This window comes from Rhincodon typus, chromosome 13 (assembly GCF_021869965.1).
Source record: "Rhincodon typus isolate 14 chromosome 13, sRhiTyp1.1, whole genome shotgun sequence".
Lineage (NCBI taxonomy): Eukaryota > Metazoa > Chordata > Chondrichthyes > Orectolobiformes > Rhincodontidae > Rhincodon > Rhincodon typus.
In genome coordinates, this window is record NC_063344.1 from 49,991,391 (window position 1) to 50,010,474 (window position 19,084).

Below are 19,084 nucleotides of genomic sequence, written 5' to 3' on the forward strand. Positions count from 1 at the left end.
AACCAAAAAAGAATCCCCCTCGTCCTCACGTACCACCCCACCAACCTCCGGATCCAACGCATCATCCTCCGACACTTCCGCCATCTGCAATCCGACCCCACCACCAAAGACATCTTTCCCTCCCCACCCTTATCTGCTTTCCGGAGGGACAACTCTCTCCGTGACTCCCTTGTCCGCTCCACACTCCCCTCCAGCTCCACCACACCCGGCACTTTTCCCTGCAACCGCAGGAAGTGCTACACCTGCCCCCATACCTCCTCCCTCACCCCCATCCCAGGCCCCAAGAAGACTTTCCACATCAAGCAGATGTTCACCTGCACATCTGCCAATGTGGTATACTGCATCCGCTGTACCCGGTGTGGCTTCCTCTACATCGGGGAAACCAAGCGGAGACTCGGGGACCGCTTTGCAGAACACTTACGCTCGGTTCGCAACAAACAACTGCACCTCCCAGTCGCGAACCATTTCAACTCCCCCTCCCATTCCTCAGACGACATGTCCATCCTGGGCCTCCTGCAGTGCCACAACGATGCCACCCGAAGGTTGCAGGAACAGCAACTCATATTCCGCTTGGGAACCCTGCAGCCCAATGGTATCAATGTGGATTTCACAAGTTTCAAAATCTCCCCTCCCCCCACCGCATCCCAAAACCAGTCCAACTCGTCCCTGCCTCCCTAACCTGTTCTTCCTCCCACCTATCCCCTCCTCCCACCTCAAGCCGCACCTCCATCTCCTACCGACCAACCTCATCCCGCCCCCTTGACCTGTCCGTCCTCCCTGGACTGACCTATCCCCTTCCTAACTCCCTACCTACACTCACCTTTCCTGGCCCCATCCCCGCCTCTTCGACCTGTTTGTTTCCTCTCCACCTATCCTCTCCTCTATCCCTCTTCTATCCGCCTCCCACTCTCTCCTTATTTATTTCAAAACCCCCTTCCCCTCCCCCTTTTCTGATGAAGGGTCTAGGCCCGAAACGTCAGCCTCTCTGCTCCTATGATGCTGCTTGGCCTGCTGTGTTCATCCAGCCCTGCACCTTGTTGTCTCGGATTCTCCAGCATCTGCAGTTCCTACTATCTCTTAATATGATACCTTGTCCAGTTTGAAGACATTCTGAAAAACTCTTTCCTGAGGTCTGCACTTTCAAATATTATAGATTCTAGTGTGTCACCTCTTGTCTGTTATATAATATCTCAAGGTACAATAAAAGCTTATTTGCAACTGGATACTGTGATGTTAAATATTCTGCTTTATAAAGTTTTTTTCCAAAAAAGATTCCTTAGCCACAAAAACTATTTCTGAAATAGTTATGGTTAGAAAATGTTTCATTAACTGCTTATTTGTTATACCTTATTAAATTATTAATAGACACACAGCTAATTTCATTGATTAGGCTTTTTGGAGGCTGGGGAACACCATATTGGCCTGTGCTGAGGTTTTGTTCGATAACTTGAAAAATATGCACTTTTTTCAGCTTAAAGTAGCAGAGATTTTGCAAGTGTTCATTGCTATTCAAGGGTTATTGTAGTAGGTCTGAATGGAACAGAAGTTTTCAAATTTTTATTCTAGAATTATTCTTTGTTTTTCAATTTAGGAGTAAAGTTGTGTTGTGAAAACTGTACATTGAGGTGAATGTAAAAAAAAGTTTTAAAAATACCGAAGTGACTGTGCAAGAACTGATTCACTCAAATAATTTGTAGAAGAATATTGCTTATGTTTGATTATAATTACATTTAAGTTACTTCATTTTCTTTTTAATTGTACTGTCCTTTTTATGGTAGTGTCACTGAAACTGCTAAATAATGTCAATGACAGTTATTTAGGTCAAGCCCATTTGGTTGTTTTTCTATCTCCTAATTATACATCTGATTTTTTCTGAAAAAAAGCATGAACCAGAATAATGTGAAAACAAATGTCATCTCATACAAATACTTCCTTTAGAACAGGAGCATAATCTGGGCTTTTTTTACAGACTTTATTCTGCTCAAAACCGAGCAATCTTTGAAATCTTTTGTACTTGTGCTCTTTTTGTTGGGTTTCACTTAGCCTCATTTACTTGCATTGTCTCTGCAAGCCTGAGGAGTATAGATAAGGTGAATGGTAGGTGTCTTTTGCCTATGGTCAGGGATTTCAAGACTAAGGAGCATATATTTTTAAAGTGAGAGGAGAAAGATTTAAAAAAAAAATGAAGGGCAACATTTTTGTACAGTTGTTTGTGTGTGGAATGAATTTCCAGAGGAAGTGATGGATGCAGGTACAGTTACAACGCTTGAAAGGTATTTGGATAAGTACGTGAATAAATAAGGTTTGGAAGGAAATGGGGCTAGTATAGTTTGGGATTATGGTCGACATGCACTGGTTGGACCGAAGAATCATGCAGCATGGAAATAGACGCTCTGACTCTAAGCCATGCCATTGTGAAGTGCTATGAATTTTCAGTTTTGTGGCCACTTTTTCCTGTAACAGATTAAATGCATTGCTGCAAAAATATAGTGTGGTGATTAATCTAAAATAAATAGATTTCTGGTGCAAATAAGCAAACCTAGCGATGTGCCAGACACAAGTATGAAATTCCCATCTTAAATCCTGACACCATTGTCTGAGTTACAAATTCTAATGGTATTCTGAAATAAGGGCAACACTGTAAAATGCTTTAGATAGAAAGTCTTTCCAGGCTTTCGAATCACGAAACCCAGCCCACCAAAACATAATAGGAAAAATGCAAACTAACTGAAGCAAAGTTGCAATCACCATAAAGTGGATTCATTACTTTTGGGAAAAGAAGGGTTATGAATCTGTGTTCTACTGGGAATGTATATGTTTGTGAGAATCTTCTATTCAGTAATCCACTTGGCTCTTTCTACAGGACAATACGTGTATGGTTGAAACGAGACAGTGGTCAGTATTGGCCAAGCATTTTTCACACAGTATCAGGTGAGTAAAACATTCAAGTTATTAGATTCAGTGGTTTCAATGTAACATTTACTGATATGACCCTGTTTCTGAATTTGACGTTGATTCCAAGAAGTAGTTTTTTGCATAGTATTATAAGAATGAGTGATTATATATGAGGGAGTGGTTTATATTAAGATCTTCCTACTTTTGTCTAGTTGGTGTACAGAGGAAGTAGCAATGGCACTCATTCTTTATGAACTAATCTTTCTCATCATTTTGGAATGAAGTCTTAATGATCAAAATAATTCCAGAAAATTGTACCATCAGATGTATGTGTGAAGCTTAAAATATAAAGATGGTACGTGTTATACAGTACAGTAAATTTATGCGTAAATGGACAGTGTGAAGTCGCTGCTGCAGCAGCCTTTGAAGTAGTTAAGTACCGGTTGGTTTGAAGTGACTGAAATCACAAAGGAGTCCCTAAATGGTATGCTGAACATTGAGATATGTCTCCCATAGTAACAGAATGGCTCAACAGCTCAGGGAAGATGATAATTGACGTGAACTAGATTGCAATGTGAACAAAATCAAAAATTGCTGGAGAAACCAAGTAAGTTTGGCCGTATCTATGGAATGTTTCAAATCCAGTGACTGTGTTTCTCCAACAGTTTCTGTGTTTGTTTCAGATCTACAGCATCTTATACCTGTTTGTACAAATGCACTTGCTTTCACTGGACTTCACTTCCCTTTGTTCACACTCAACGTCTTTTTGTCTGCTGACTGGCTCTTCAGACCCTTCCATTCAGTATTTACCCTCGGTACCCCCCTCCCACCACTGAACGTGGAATTTAGCCCTAGCCTAATAAGTGCACACCCCCACCCAAAATTCTCCCCAGTCCACAGAGTGTTAAAAAGCTCTTCATTCCCTTGTACATTTAGGATTTATCAAACTCAGCCTTGAATATATTCAATGACCCAGTCTCCACTGCTCGCTGGGGAAGAGAATTCCAAACTCTATTGACCGTCTGAGAGCAAAAAAGACAAAACCTTCTCCCCATCTTGAATAGGAGACCCTTTATTTTGAAACTGTATTCCCTAGTTCTAGATTCTTCTACAAGATGGAAGGTCCTTCCAGCATCTACTATATCAATCTTCTTCAATACTTTTTATAAGTTTGCATAAATTCATCTCTCCTCCTTCTGTATTGTCATCGGTATAAGCCTAAACTGGTCAGCCTTTCATTGTAAGTCAGATCTTTCACTCCAGTCAGGACTCAACTGAGTGAATGTTCTCTAAACTACTTTCAACACAATTGTATCCCTCCTTAAATAAAGAGACCAAAATTGAACACAGCACATCAGATGTGGTCTCACAAAGTCCCTGTACAACTGTATCAATGTTTCCCCACTATTTTATTCCATTCTTCTTGCAATGAAGGCCAACATTCTGTTGCTTTGTAAATCATTGGCTGTGTTGGTATAACTATTGCTTTGTGTTTCGTGTACCAGGACACACAAATCCTTCTCTACTTTAGATTTCTGAAATCTCTCCATTTAAATAATATTCTGTTCTTCCTGCCAAAACAGACAAGCTCACTTTTATTTCACATTTTATTCCATCTGTGAAATTTTGCCCACTCTCTTAACCTATTTGTATATCTTTGTAAACCCTTTGCACTCTCTTCACATCTTTGTTCCCTACTTATCTTTGTGTCATCAACAAACTTAACAAGCCCATGTTCAGTCTCTTAATCAAAGTCATCGATATAGTTTGTAAACAGTTGACGCTGTAGTACTGATCTCTGTGGCACTCCACTATTTATTGCTTGCTAACCTTAAAATGACTCACTTATTTCATTCGCTGCCTCCCATGGACCAATCTTCTTTTCACATAATTTGTTAATTCCACCACCCACACAGAATGAACTCTTAATTTTGTGTGGTCATCGTTTATGTGGCATCTATCAAATACCTTTTGAAAATCCAAATACGCCGTGTCTGTTGGTTTCCCTCATTCACTCTCCTTGTTACTTTGTCGAAGAACTCTAATAAATTAGTCAAACATCATTTTCCTTTTCAAAACTACATTGACTGTGTTACAATTCTCTAAATTTCTTGCTATTAACTCCTTAATTGTGGTTTTAAGCATTTTGTTGTCAGATATTTGACTAACAGGCCTATATTTTTCTTGTTAATGTTGAAATCTTCTCTGCACTAGCAAGGCATCTAATATTGTTAGAAGCTCTTATTTTCCAACTTGGAATGAAAGTATCATTACAGATCTGACTGGATAATCTGAATTTGCACTAATTCTTGGAACACAAAATTTGCAGCCGTAGGGATTTGCGTAGAATGAGGCAGCCTTGACTTAATTTTATTTTGATTAAGTAGAAATGCTTGCTATCATTAAAGGCTTCATTGTTTTTTTAAAACAAATAATTGATTATTTTAAGCTGTTATGGTTATGATGTACTATCTTGTGATACAAGCACAGCAAACAGCCAGTTACTTCAGGCAGTTTAAATATTGCTACTTTGCTTTTTTTTAAAAAGTCATTTCAATGTTGCAACTACAGTCATCTTAAGTGCCTCTTCATATCCCATCCACTGAAAGCCTGTTTTCAGAAGCAAATTCCGGGAAAATTATAGTGTTTGGTTAGCAATCTAAGTCCAGCGCGTTGTCTTTGGGGATGGTGGAAAAACCAATATTAATACTGATTTATTGAAGCATCTCTGCCAGTTGAAACATAATAATCATTTTGAAATGATGTTGCACAATTTGTACAAGTGATGCAGTGGTTCTTGTGGTTGGTGGTGTTTGCTAACCACTTGCAGGTACAGTGACCTGGAATTCAGTGTTATTTTTGCTCAAATAACCGCTTAATCTGGGCAGTGTTTAAAGCAAATAATGTGAAGATTTGTGGAATTTTTAAGAGCTTATAATTTATAAGCATAACCTCTTCATGCTCCAATATCTGATCTTTACGTTGCTGGCATAAAGGTCCAATCACCCAAAGCAGTTGCTGTATTAGAAATATGAAACAGTATCCTTTTAAGGGTATTGAATGACGAAACATGGTATGGCAGGTCAGAACAATATTAAAATAAGGTATTGTTTGAATTCTCTGATTTATCGTTCGCCAAACAGAGTCGGGGAACTGTGCCCAGCTTTCCCAAACTTTACCACAATATCTGCTTTAGCTGGTGTATTTCCAAGAAAATGGAAGAGCTGTAATTCATGTGTAGATCTAGGAATGTGGATCAGCCACTGCTGCTTTGTAAAACAAAAATCATTGTAGGCAGAAATGAGTATCAACTTTATCTTTATAAAATGTCTCTGAATGTTCATTACACTGTTTTTTAAAGGAATATGTCAGATGTTTTTGGATATGAGCAGCTAATGTTAAATATCGGCTTTTATTTTTAAAGCACCCTGCTCTGCTATTTCCTACAATCATGACAGCAAACGGATTTTTATGGGTCAGGATAATGGAGCAATTGTGGTATGTATGCCTGCGTCGTGTCCTGTCTCTGCACTAATCATTAGGATTAGGGTCACTGTTCTTGTTTCTTGCTGAATGTTTAAAAATGTATTTTAAAAAAATCTGGTGATTTATGTTCAGCCTTGATGTGATCACCTTAGTTAGGTCTTAGCAACATCCAAAGTGCATTAGTTTTGTATTTTGTTTTTCTGAATGATTTATGTTTTACCACTTTAGTGGTATGTCTGCTTCCTCCCCCACCCCCCACCAATGCTGTATGGCTCTGTTCCCTGCTGAGATAATGACCTACTTCAATGGATTGTCAATGTTCCACATGAAACAGCTGTTTTCCTTCAAGAATGTTCTTTGTTAATTTTCTCCAGAGGGAGAAACATTTTGTGTGTCCACTTGTAGTTCACTACGGTATCTAGCTAAAATCTTGAATCCTTCAGGCAATGATGGACTTAACTCAGTATTCCCTCATTTTAGAATGAGGGTTTTGGGACACTACTGCATCCAGAATGACATGCTATTGTGTACACTTGCTGCTTTAAAAGAATCAGAGTTGAGGCTTTCAAATGAAGTCATTTGTTTCTAGAGTTTATGAAGACCAGAATCATCCCAGCCCCAGGAATTCCTCACAGTGCCCTAGACTTGACCATCTTTAGCTGCTTGAACAATGATATTTCCTCCAACATACAATCAGAAATGTTCAATTTCATTTGCAGCTCCTCAGACACTGATGTCATCTGTGCTCACGTAAAGCAAGATCAGAAAACAATCAGGCTATGGCTGATAAATGATAATAACGTTTGTACTATGCAGGTGCCAGTCAGTGACCATCTCCAGTAAGAGAGAGAATCTAACCAACTACCCTTGACATTCTATCATATTACCATCATGGAACTCCCCTACTATCAATGCCCTGGAGGTCACCATTGACCAGAAATGTAACTGGATCAGCCACATAAATACAGTGGCTGCAGCATGTTATATGGTGCTGTACTATGGCAAGAGGCTTGCCTCCTGCCTCCCCACAGCCTTCTAACTTGCACCTTGTACATGGTAATAAGTATGATGGAATACTCCTCACTGGCCTGATTAAGTGCAGCTCCAACAATACTCAAACTACATCATCATTTAAGACAAAGCAGCCTGCTTGATTCGCACCTCACCCACTGTTCCCTTCTTCCTCTGTGCATAGTGGCAGTGTTTGTACCATCTACAAGATACACTCCGGCAACTCACCAAGGCTTCATTGACAACATCTCCTAAACCTGCAATCTCTACCATTTGGAGGAACAAGGGCAGCAGACACACGGAAACACCTCCAACTGCATTTATCCCTCTTCAAATTGCACACCATCCTGACTGCAAACTATATTCCTTTTGCATTTCATGGGTCAGACTTCTGGAACTCACTCCCTAAATCATGTGGACTGCAGTGATTCCTGGAAGTGACTCACTGCAATTTGTTGATTGGCTAATAAATGGATGGTTAATAAATACTGACCTTGCTGATGATCATTTCATCCAAAGAATGTTATGTTCATCCATATCACAGTGATAAATCCTAAGTTGATTACTTTTCTCCAGAATTAAATGCAGTATTGAAGTAATGTCTGTTTACTTTCTTTGCTGAATATCTCCTATTTAATTTGACCTTTTTCTATTATAGGCAGTTTCCACCTGAATTCCATGCTACTGTTTTTCAAGGGCATGTGGCTGCAACATGGACTTTAAAAAAAACTGAAGGGGAAACTCTCTTGATTGTAATAAGAATATAAGAGAATGAGTAAACTGTACAGTCCCTGTAACCTATTCTGTCATTCTGTACAATTGTAGCCGATTATTCTGTCTGAGCTCCACCATCCCACCTGTTCCCTAAATCATATATTTTTCCTTGAAACTGTTTTTTTCTAATCTCAGCTTACAATGATACTTCCACAGCCCTGAGATAGAGAATTCCAAAGATTCATAACCCCCTGAGTGACTACATTTCTCTTCATCCCAGTCCTAAATAGTATGTAACCTTCTTAATGTGAAGTGAAAGGAACCTACACCTACATATAAAAGCACACTCACATTGAGGAAGAACTTTAGCCTTTATCAACCTCTCACTGAGTTCTGAGAGGGTGCCATTCTTTGCCAAAGCCCCTCAATTACAAATCTGTCCAATGAGTTGACGATTAAATGTGCTGTGTCCCGCATATCCAGGACATCAGCTTGCATCAGTAATAACCGTGCTTTGTGGAGTTATATTTTCCCCAGCACTGTACTGAAGGCAAACGAATATCATGCAGCTGATGATCAAATTCTTGGATGAAAAGCTGCTGGAAGGCATGTTTGCCAGCTAGCTATAAGAACATGTGATTGAAAATCTAGAGCTTGGAGGAATTAATATTACATTTTGGTGGGATGAGTGACCGCTTCACCGTTTTGGCTACTGGAATCACTCCTCAGTAAGGCATTATGTGTATTCATGATGTGACCAAGATGGTGGTTTGGTCAGACTTCCCATTCTGGCAAATTTCAAAGAGATTCTTTTCTTTTTGTTTTTTAAAAGAAAGTATAGGAAATTAAACATTTTTAAAATACAGAGAACGTTTTCACTGAAAATACTTTCCAATTGATCTAATGACTTACAGAAAAGATGGATTTTTTTTAATTAAAAAAAAACTTGACTGATTTGACAGTTTGTTCAAGTTAACCCAGTCAGAATATGGACCGCAAAAAAGATGTACAACAGTCGCTCACAGCGGTACTTGGTAAAAGAGTAATATGTTATGGACTGTAATGCATTGAGTGAACATTTGGCTCAGTGGTAAATATTCCAGCCTTGGGATCAAGTTCTGCAAGGTTTGAATGCCCTTTTGACCGTTCACAGAAAGTAGAGACCAGAGTTTTAGCTCTGAATCCAAATCAGCATCCGGCAGGATTTTCACATCTAATGGGTGTTGGAAGCCATCCGTTCTCCCTCTGTATGGGACTGACCACCCTCACATGCTGAATATAAAAATGCTTGTAAACCTTTCCACAACCTTACATTATTCTCTAAGCAAAGGTACAAAAACAAAAATCTTGCATTATGGTACTCCCGCCCTTCTAAAACTGTGGATTCTCCAAGTAATAGAGGTCTGAAGTGGTGCTTCAAGAGATCTGCTTGTGTTAATTACAGAGTAAGCATTTCTACTATTTCCTTTTAGGAGTTCATCATGGCTGAAGATTTCAACAAAATGACTTATGTAAAGACTTATCCAGGTATGTTACTTCAAGTATTGTCTTCATTGTACTTTATTTTTGCGTTCATCATTTGGGACAGATGGCAGCAGTACTGAGAAATCCAGTTTTTAAAAAAGCTCTGAGTGATGAACAATGCTGTACATGAATATTGTGATTTAGTACTGAATTTTAGCTGATTATGGAAAGATGGATTATGATCTTGTTTGCTGGGGGAAAGTCTTGGCACTATTTTACTGAGATGACATTTATGTTGGGAATTTATTCATTAAAAAGGACTCTCTTGGGAAATTTTTGTACTTCTAATGTCCTTTCTGCATGGATCTTTTGACAATATGCAGTAGTTTTCAGGTGGTGGTTTAAATAGGTGACTAACTCCAAGGAAGCTTTCAAAACTGCTTCGCAAGTAGTTGCCAAGTGCTCACTGTTGCTTATCATGCCACTGGGGATTTATTGTATTTGGAATGAGAAAAGGCCACTTAATGGAATGGTTTTGCTGAACTCTCTCTGATGTCCTTAACTTCTAACTTCCCACACGCACTCTCTCAACCTCCAAGGTGTTTTATTAAAAAAGAACAAAGTATGTCTGTAGTATCGAAAGTTCTTGTCTGCCCTGATGTCTTATAAGCGATCAGGCCTTCCCCAGTTAGTTGTTTTGTTGCTTTTTGCATTTGTGCCTTCAATTTGCTCTGATCTTGCTTTGGAAACCCCACTGTTGGCTGTAAATCCTGCAAGGCGGCTTAAAAATATAAATTATCAGCATACGCGCCTGCAGCAAATTAGCTGATTACTCCTTGTCTGCCTCCATAGCAATCAGGGCTCGGCTTTTTACATTTACTTTTGCCCCACCTGTTTTTGTGACTAAAATTGAGCCTACAGTTTCCAGTTGATAATGTTCATCAGGACTGGAAGATGTTGAAGCTGAACAGCTTCTTAAGTGCAAGGCCATGGAGAAGGTAGGGGGATGTGTGCAGAGGAAAAGCAATCAACGTGATTGGGTTGAGAGCAGGAATAATGAAATATCAAAAGTGCAATGGTACAAAGTGTAAGAGAGGTGGTAGTGGAATAAGAAAAGGAATAAAAAGGGATATGTCCAGAGGAATTTATGCAGTGTTGTTGCTTTAGTGCATTTGACATATTGGTTCTTCTACAGAGAGGATTGAGATGTAATCCAATTGTTTTAAGACAAAGTTATCTTAAGTTTAAATAAATTAGGGTCTTGCAAAGCTCACTGGAGATCAATTTCAGACATTTTAATGCAATTTTAAAGCAACATTGCTTCAGTAAGGGATCATAAACAAATCTTTGAATAAGTACTTTGCATTTTACTTGACAATTCTGTAAACACTGGGAGAAACAAGCAATAAATATTTCTCGTGGTACCAGCCTTTGCTTATTTTTAATGATTGCATTAGAAAGTTATGCAGTAATGTTGTAATACAGAATATGTCTGCACCTGCCTTTCATTGTGTACTTACTCATGACCTTCATTATTGGATTGGTACACACTGTATCAGAACTAGTGAATTCTGTGTGACCGTTCTTCTAATTACTTAATGTATCATCTTCCCTTGAAGATGAATGATGATGCTCCGGGTTGTTAAATCACTGATGTTTTGGGAGTATTTTCAGAATAATCTGCGTAGCAGAATTAATCTTTGTTGAAAGGTGCAATCTGTGATCTTAAATGGTGGCTTATGGCATACATTTCAGCAGCACACTTATACTCTGAATAATGTTGGCTGAGGGAATTGAAGCTGTGCCCATTGTCTCTACTTTGGAACAAAAATGCATATAAACATCACAACTTTTCTACAAATGCCTCAAATTCTCCAACTAACTAGAATAAATGCCCATTAAAATGTACAATTACCTGAAAAACTGTCAAGTTGTATTCCCTTACCTATGTTGTGGTTATGCCTGACTGGTCACCTTGAATGTTGTTTTAATACTTTAATGTCACTTTTCCATCTGAACATGTCAGGGTGATACCTACGGTGTCAGGAAAATTTACCTCCACAACAGTGAAGTGGCTTCCAGTGCTGTCTGACATTGCCCTCTTATTCATATTGATGCTAATTGTGCTGCATGAAATTGAATAAGGTAAAGGAGCAATGCCAACTTTCCTATTCATCAAAACTTGAAAGGAGAACAATTAAAATTAGTGTTCCAGTAAGACCAGATAAAATTTATGTAGCAAGTATCAAGTATCTATAAAGATAAGTGCATCCCAGAATTTGTTTTAACAAAAAACATTTTACTGATGTAACAGCAGAGGTCCCAAGCTTCAGTCGTCTTGAAAGATTAACAGATGGTGCACAACCGAACCTGCACAGGGCTTGGAAGATGCAGCCAGCAGCTTCCTAAGTAGAAGATAAAGGTTGACCCAAGGTGCAATTGTGACCATGAGTCCTGGATCATGGAACACATCACTTCAAACTGCCCATTAAGACTAGTCACAGGAAGCACCTAACGTCTCCACTCAGCATGTCAATAGGCCATTGAATGAGAACCAAACTCTCTTGTTATAGGCTTGTTGTCTCGAATGAAAATGTTAATAATTTTAATAGCATTTGCTTTTCAGGACATGGGAATTCATTTTATGGTGGGACTTTGAGGAAATGTTAGGGAGTCACAATGTTTTTTCATTTTCTCCCTGAGTTTCATGACTGCTGGGCAATCCAGAACAGAATGCAAAACAAGATTACACAGATTTAAAGTTAGGAATGGAGTGGAAAATTCAAATGTCTTCAAGTGACAATTTTCACAAAAGATCAGCAGAACTAGTTGCTAAAGAAGCAGTAAGACATCTAGATTCTTGTTTGCAATAAATTTGCAGTTCAAAGTTGCATTAGATTAATTCTCCATCTGGGCAGTGATGGGATTGTCTTGAGATGATTTATACTAACCAAGGTGTTGCATGCCGTAAGACTTTGGTACAAGAAGCAGCCAGTTGAGCTGGGATTTAACATAAAAATTAATATTAAATATTCCTTGGCAGCTGGAATAATATAAGTAAAGTGAAAAATTGCAATTGGAGCAAGGAAAAGAATCAGTTTGGAAAAGTTATACTTGTTTGGTCACATGAAATGCAGCACAAATCAAGATTGGGGTTATTTAGTGCAAGGCATTTCATGAAAGCTAAGTTTGAGAGAATGGAGTCAATTTAACCTAATCTGTTTGTAGTAAAACTGACTGTAATAGTAAGTTGGTATAACTCAATTTTCTGCCTAATTTCATGAGTTTCTTACCAAGCAAATTTTGGTTAAAATGATTCCCCCATGTACCTGTCTTGGTACTAGACTCAGAATTGAAGGCTAAGGGGGGAAAAAAAACTTTCTCTTCTTGCCCCTGTTGAAATAAACTCGACAAGAGATTTGAGTATAACCAAACGTGGCTCAGTGGTTAGCACTGCTGCCTCACAGTGCCAGGGACCTGGGCTCAATTCCACCCTTGGGTGACCGTCTGTGTGGAGTTTGCACATTATCCCCGCGTCTGCGTGGGTTTCCTCCGGATACTCCGGTTTCCTCCCACAGTCCAAAGATGTGCAGGTTAGGTGGATTGGCCGTGCTAAATTGGCCGTAGTGTTCAGGGATGTGTAGCTTAGGTGGGTTATAGGGGGATGGGTCTGGGTGCGATGCTCCAAGTGTTGGTGTGGACTTGTTGAGCCGCAGGGCCTGTTCCACACTGTAGGGATTTTATGATCTATGATCAAACAAAGAACTACGGATGCTGGAGATCTGAAACAAACAAAAATAGATGTTGCTGGAAAACTTCAGGTCTGGAACATCTTTGGATAAAACAGTTAACGTTTTGAGTCCAGTGACCCTTCTGAAGAGGTTAGAGTAGGCTGCTTTGAAGAATTAGGTTGCCATTAAAGGATGGCTGTATATAGTAGATTGAGGTTCTGGATTCCATGCAGGATTTTTGCAGACAGTGGAAACTTGTTCCAGAATTCGGGCTGAGTTTGAAAATCTAATCCTCCATGTCTCCCTGTTTTCCAACTTCTTATCTTTAGATCTGAAGAATAAGATGAGGAAAATCTTTCTTCTTTAAATATTCAATGACATATCTAAGTCCTGTTGTATTTGTTTACATTTATCCTCTGTCACTGACAAACCTGTTTATTTTACTTTTGAGTTAAATTGTTCTGTTAAAAAGAAGCAGAAATCTAGAAGTGCAAATTACTCTTTGTATTAATTTTTAAAATCTTGTTTACTGCTGAATAATTTGATACTTGTGACTTGTCCTGGCTAACCCCTTTCTAACTTAGTACCGCTGTTCTGCATAAATGAGCATTGCAGGATCTAGCTTGAAGCCTGTTCATGGTGAGGTATTCAGTTTCAGTTCTTTGGCAATCGTAGTAGATCCTTCTGTCAATACAGAACACTTAACATTTTAACTTTGTTAATTCCCCAACAGAAATAGTCAGAAGGAAATGATTGCCCAGCTGCATGAGCAATGATTCTGGTTCATTGAACTTGCCTCCAAGCCTTTTCTGTATCATCTTGCGTTTATGTTGGTGCTTGCCTTCCTTTGCATTATCTTTATCTTCCTGTGATGAATTTGTCAGTGAGAAGTCAGAAAAGGAACTGTGAAAATATGTTTATCTTAAGAGTCTCTTTGTCTGTTTGAGAAGGGGAAGGACCATTATTTCAAGTGTAATCATGATGCAAGGTTTAGGCTATAACAATGTCATCATGATAGTGAGGGATGCTTTGTTTTATCTGGTGCATAACTTGACTTCTCATTGGCTTAGTGCTAGTAATGACATGTGGACATGAGAATGTAAAGCTTTAAAAGAGACATAGTCAAAGAGTTTTTAACAGCATGGAAAGAGGCCGTTTTGACCTATCTGATGGTAGACGTTTGAAACTCTCTTCCACAAATGACAGTTAATACTAAATAAGTTCTTAATTTTAAAACTATGATAAATTTTTGCTAAGCATAGGTATGGGCCAAAGGCAGGTATATGGAGTTTAGCCCACATATCAGCCAGGGTCTTATTAAATAGCAGAATGGGTTTGAGGGACTGAATGGCCTACTCTGTTCCTAAGTGAGCAATATCCATCTATTCTAATCCTACTTTCCAATACTTGACCCATAGCCTTCCCACTACCACCCTTTGAGGCAGTGAGTTTCAGATATCCACGACCTTGTGAGTAAATTTTCTTTCCCCAGATTCCCCCCTCGATCTTCTATTCCTTACATTAAAAATGTGTCCCCTGGTTCTTGACCCCTCTACTAAGGGGAAAGGGTTCTTCCTGTCTACTGTGTCTATGCCCCTCAAATTTATACCTGTCAATTATGTTTTTACTAATCCAACAAGAATGAGAACTAAAATAAAATAAAACAGCTGCAGATGTGGACCCCTGAAGCAAAAAGCATCAGAAATTGTTGGAGACACTCAGCAGGTCGGACAACATCTGTGAAAACATAGTTGATGTTTCGAGTCTTCTTCAGAAGAGCATTCCTGGACTCGAAACATTAACTTAGTTCTCATTCTTGAAGAGAAAACAAAATGCCTTGAAGTTTCATACCTGATGTAATGTTGCTCAATCAACATCTAATGATTAAGGAATTTGCTTCTGAGCAAGCTCTTCGCAAATGTTAATTGCATAAGAATTGCTGTATGACTAGTATTCTGCTGATTGTAGCTGCTCCTGTCTGGAAATTTGCTGACAAGGTGTGCCTTGCTTGACTGTTCGCACCATCTGTCACACTAACTCCTCTCTAACTATAATGAGACATCTGTTATTCAAGTACTCCTAGATCAATGCTTATTTCTGCTGCTGACTACTTCGCCTTCTAGAGGACCTCTCTGTACCTTTCTTTAGCTCTGAACATCTTTCGGATTTAATTGTTTTTTGAGGTTTTTTTTGCTCTCGCAATTTCAAGTACAAGTTCATTTGTCTTATGGTCTACGTGGAATTTTTAGCATACATCTTAGCATCCACGTTTTCTTCCATACATATTTACATATCCTGGCTTATAAGGCATTCAGGAAAATGAATAGAGTGTAGCTTCTTGAGTTTTTAATTCCTTGTTACAAGCTTGAGTTCTGTTGTTAACGTATATCCTTCAGCATCACAAAATTACTTCTGGCTATAGCTTTCCTTCTGACATTGACATCCCATTAGCCATTGTCTGTTATAAATTTTTCCCTAAATTAACATTGATCTGCCTGTCACAGTGTGACCCCTGTGGACTTCAATCTCCTCTGTAGTTTCATTTAATGTATTAAATTAGCATATATTATAATTCTGTGAATCTAGACAAAAATATTTAAACACTTAGTCAAATGTTATCAAGGGTGAATGACTTTATTTTAGGAAATAACAGCATTTTTCACATTATTATTGCAAGTTGGCACAATTAACATTGCCTTAGCTTAGTAGTGGCTTCTTAGTCTACCTCTGTCATTGGGTAATTGGTTTTTGCCTTGCTGCAGGACTTGGGCACATAATCTATTAAACTGTCATCTTAGATAATCAAAGAAATGCTGTAAAACATTAACTCAGACCTCTGTTCAGCTGGTTGTAAAAGATTCCATGGCACTTAAGGTAGCCTTGTGGTTTTTTAGCTGAGCTACTATAATCCAGAGATCTGGAAACATAACTTCAAATTTCATCACAACAGCTGGGAAACAAACTCCATTAATAAAATCTGAAATCAAAAGCTAATGATAAAACTACTAGATTATCGTTAAAAACTCATAATGTCCACTGATGTCCTTTGGGGAAGGAAATCTATTGTTCTCGCCTGTTCTGGGCTATGTAACTTCAGACTTGCAGGAATATGGTTGTCTTTTAATTGCTGTCTGAAATGGTTTAACAAATCACTCAGTTGTATCAAGCCAACACTACGAAAAAGCCTTTGAAAAATACAACTGGATTGACCACTTAGCATTGGACATGACAAAGACGCTACCAGCTTTGACAAAGCTGCAAAATCCTTCTGACTGATGGATCATAGTTGTTACTGTGCTATATAGAAATACCTCAATTTGCAAAGGGTTCTTTGGCAGCATCTTCCAAACTTGAAAGCTCTACGCCCAGAAGGGCAGCAGATGTGTGGGAACACCACCACCTGAAAGTTTCCCTCCAAACTGCACACCAGCATGACTTGAAATGTATCACTTGGTTGCTGGGCCAAAAGATTGGAACTCTCTACCTAATAGCACTGTGGGTGAGCCTTCTTCACATGGATTTCAGCTGAATAAGAAGGCAGCACACCACTACCTACTTAACAGCAGTTAGGCAACATTTGTCAACCCTGGTACAGAAGCCCACATTTCATGAATGATCTCATTAGATGGTTCGTTTGGAAGAAAAGTAGGGACTTAGAACATAAGAAACGGAGTAGGCCTTATAACATCATGAGCCTTCTCCACCATTCAGTAAGACCATGAGTAATCCATAATTAATCTAAATTCCACTTCCCTCCCAGTATCTGCTCACCATCTTGTACTCGAAGAATCTGCCTTTCTCAGTCTGGAATATATGAGACACAGTGGTTCTCTGAGGTAGAGTTCTAAAGATTCTTGCTGTTCCAAAGAAATTTCTTCTTGCCTGATCTTAAATAGGAAGCCGAAAAAATGCCCCGTAATTATGGATTCACATACTTTCAGCATCTGTCCTGTAAAGTCTCCTCAGCAGTTCTGTATGTTCGATAAGGTAATCTCATTCTTCTAAACACCCGTGAGTATAAGTGCAACCTGCTCAACCTTTAAGACACCCCTTCATCTTGGAAGCCAACCTAGTGAAATCTCTCTCAACAGCCTGGCCAACATTTTGTCTCTTAACCAACAGCAATGAAACTGATTATTCATCTCCTTAAGTATTTGTGAGACCTTGCTGTACACAGTTGTTTGTTGTTTGCCTAGAAATGAATAAACGCACTTCAAAAGTATTTAATTTATTTTGTATTGGTTTGAAAGGCTTGGGCACTCCAAGGACACTTTTATGCATTGAAACACAATGTCAACTCATAGAGGCTAACTAGCCATTGTTATAACAAATACTTTCTATGTAATCCTTCAACTTTTGAAGGATTATGGAAAATGGATTTATTTCAAGTTTTGTGAAAATAATGTGGTTTCTTTTAGAAGAAGTAATTGAAAGTTCCTGTAGACAGTAGAGATTTTTAAACAAGGCTTCCTGTAAATGACATGACTGGCAATAACCGCTTACTTTGCTGTAAACCCCTACTGTTTTTTGAACAGTAACTGGCTTGGGGATAGTGGTTGAATCACGTGCCAGAATATCAGCGCAACGGTCTCTGGAACATTCTATGCTTTGTCCATTTGCCTTCAAGAGTAACCCACTGGCCAATGTCAATTTACTTTTTCCCAGAAAGCCAATCTTTACAGAGAAATTTTATTTTCTGTCTGCCTGAAGTGAGTGTTTCAGAGATATGTAGAGGGATAAGCACTTATACTTCTATTTTATTGCCTGTTTATTGTATTTTTACAAATTGTTGTGTCTTTATTGAATAAGCTTGGTTTGGATAATAAACCCATAATTTTGCTAATTAAAGAACGTCTTTTTTGTTTAAAACCTAATGTAAGGTATTTAATTGGCCATTTCGTTAACTGGAGAAAATGTTTATATTTTACATTGTAACCTGCGCAGTAATGGGATTAGACTCGGGGTGAACTCTCCAGACTTGGCGGTAACACTAATTCATTGAATTCATTTAAGGGTATGATTTTCTCCATTTGTCAGTGTTGGCTAAAATGCTGTCAGGATTAATGTTCATGTTTTCTCCAGCCTCTTGATTCATTGCTGTAACAGCAAGGCGGTTTTCATAAGAGAGCCCACATTCTGAATCAACACTTAAATTTGATCCACAGTGTGATTGGACCATCTTATCATAGAACTAATAGCGTGCCTTTCAAATTGCAGACTAAAATATTACAGGATGACCAAGCTATACCCATCTTTTTATCCATATTATACTTTTTGCCCCCCTAGCCACTGCTCTTTAATGTCTTAATTTTCCTAACCATTTGCATATGTGTTATTAAAACCTGAAAATTCCACAAATACAGCCTTTCATGCTGACTTTTATTTGGAGGAATTACTTAAGCACGGCCTTACCATTTAAAAATTCATTCTGCTTGGCCCATGGTGAGTAATAAAACCTGATAGTTGTTCAACAATTGAAGTGTGTAGCAGTTGGTGTGTAACTTCATGCTGTATCTCTTTCCACTTTCTTGAAAAGGCAATAACTGCTACTTTTCTGTTCATTGGCATAATTGTGGTTTTCTGACGCTATGACAAAAATGTTACCAATGTCAGCTCAGCTAAGTGGTGGTGCATTTGATTCCAATTCACCCCAGGTCATAGGTTCAAATCCAACTGCAGGACTTGAGCACATTATCTAGGCCAGGACTTAGTTTGGTGCTGAGAGAGTATGGTATTGGTGGTTTTGTTTTCACGTGAGATGTTAAACTGAGGCCGTAGCTGTC

The 19,084-nt window shown here is 38.7% G+C and overlaps 1 protein-coding gene across 1 annotated transcript in view; it reads left to right on the forward strand.

The window, feature by feature from the left end:
• wdfy1 (WD repeat and FYVE domain containing 1) overlaps positions 1-19,084 on the forward strand; it is a 67,251-nt gene that overhangs the window by 8,253 nt on the left and 39,914 nt on the right. The window contains exons 2-4 of the mRNA XM_048604117.1: positions 2,864-2,931; positions 6,320-6,393; positions 9,579-9,633. Coding sequence (XP_048460074.1) covers positions 2,864-2,931; positions 6,320-6,393; positions 9,579-9,633 — 197 coding nt within the window. The remainder of the gene's footprint in view (positions 1-2,863; positions 2,932-6,319; positions 6,394-9,578; positions 9,634-19,084) is intronic.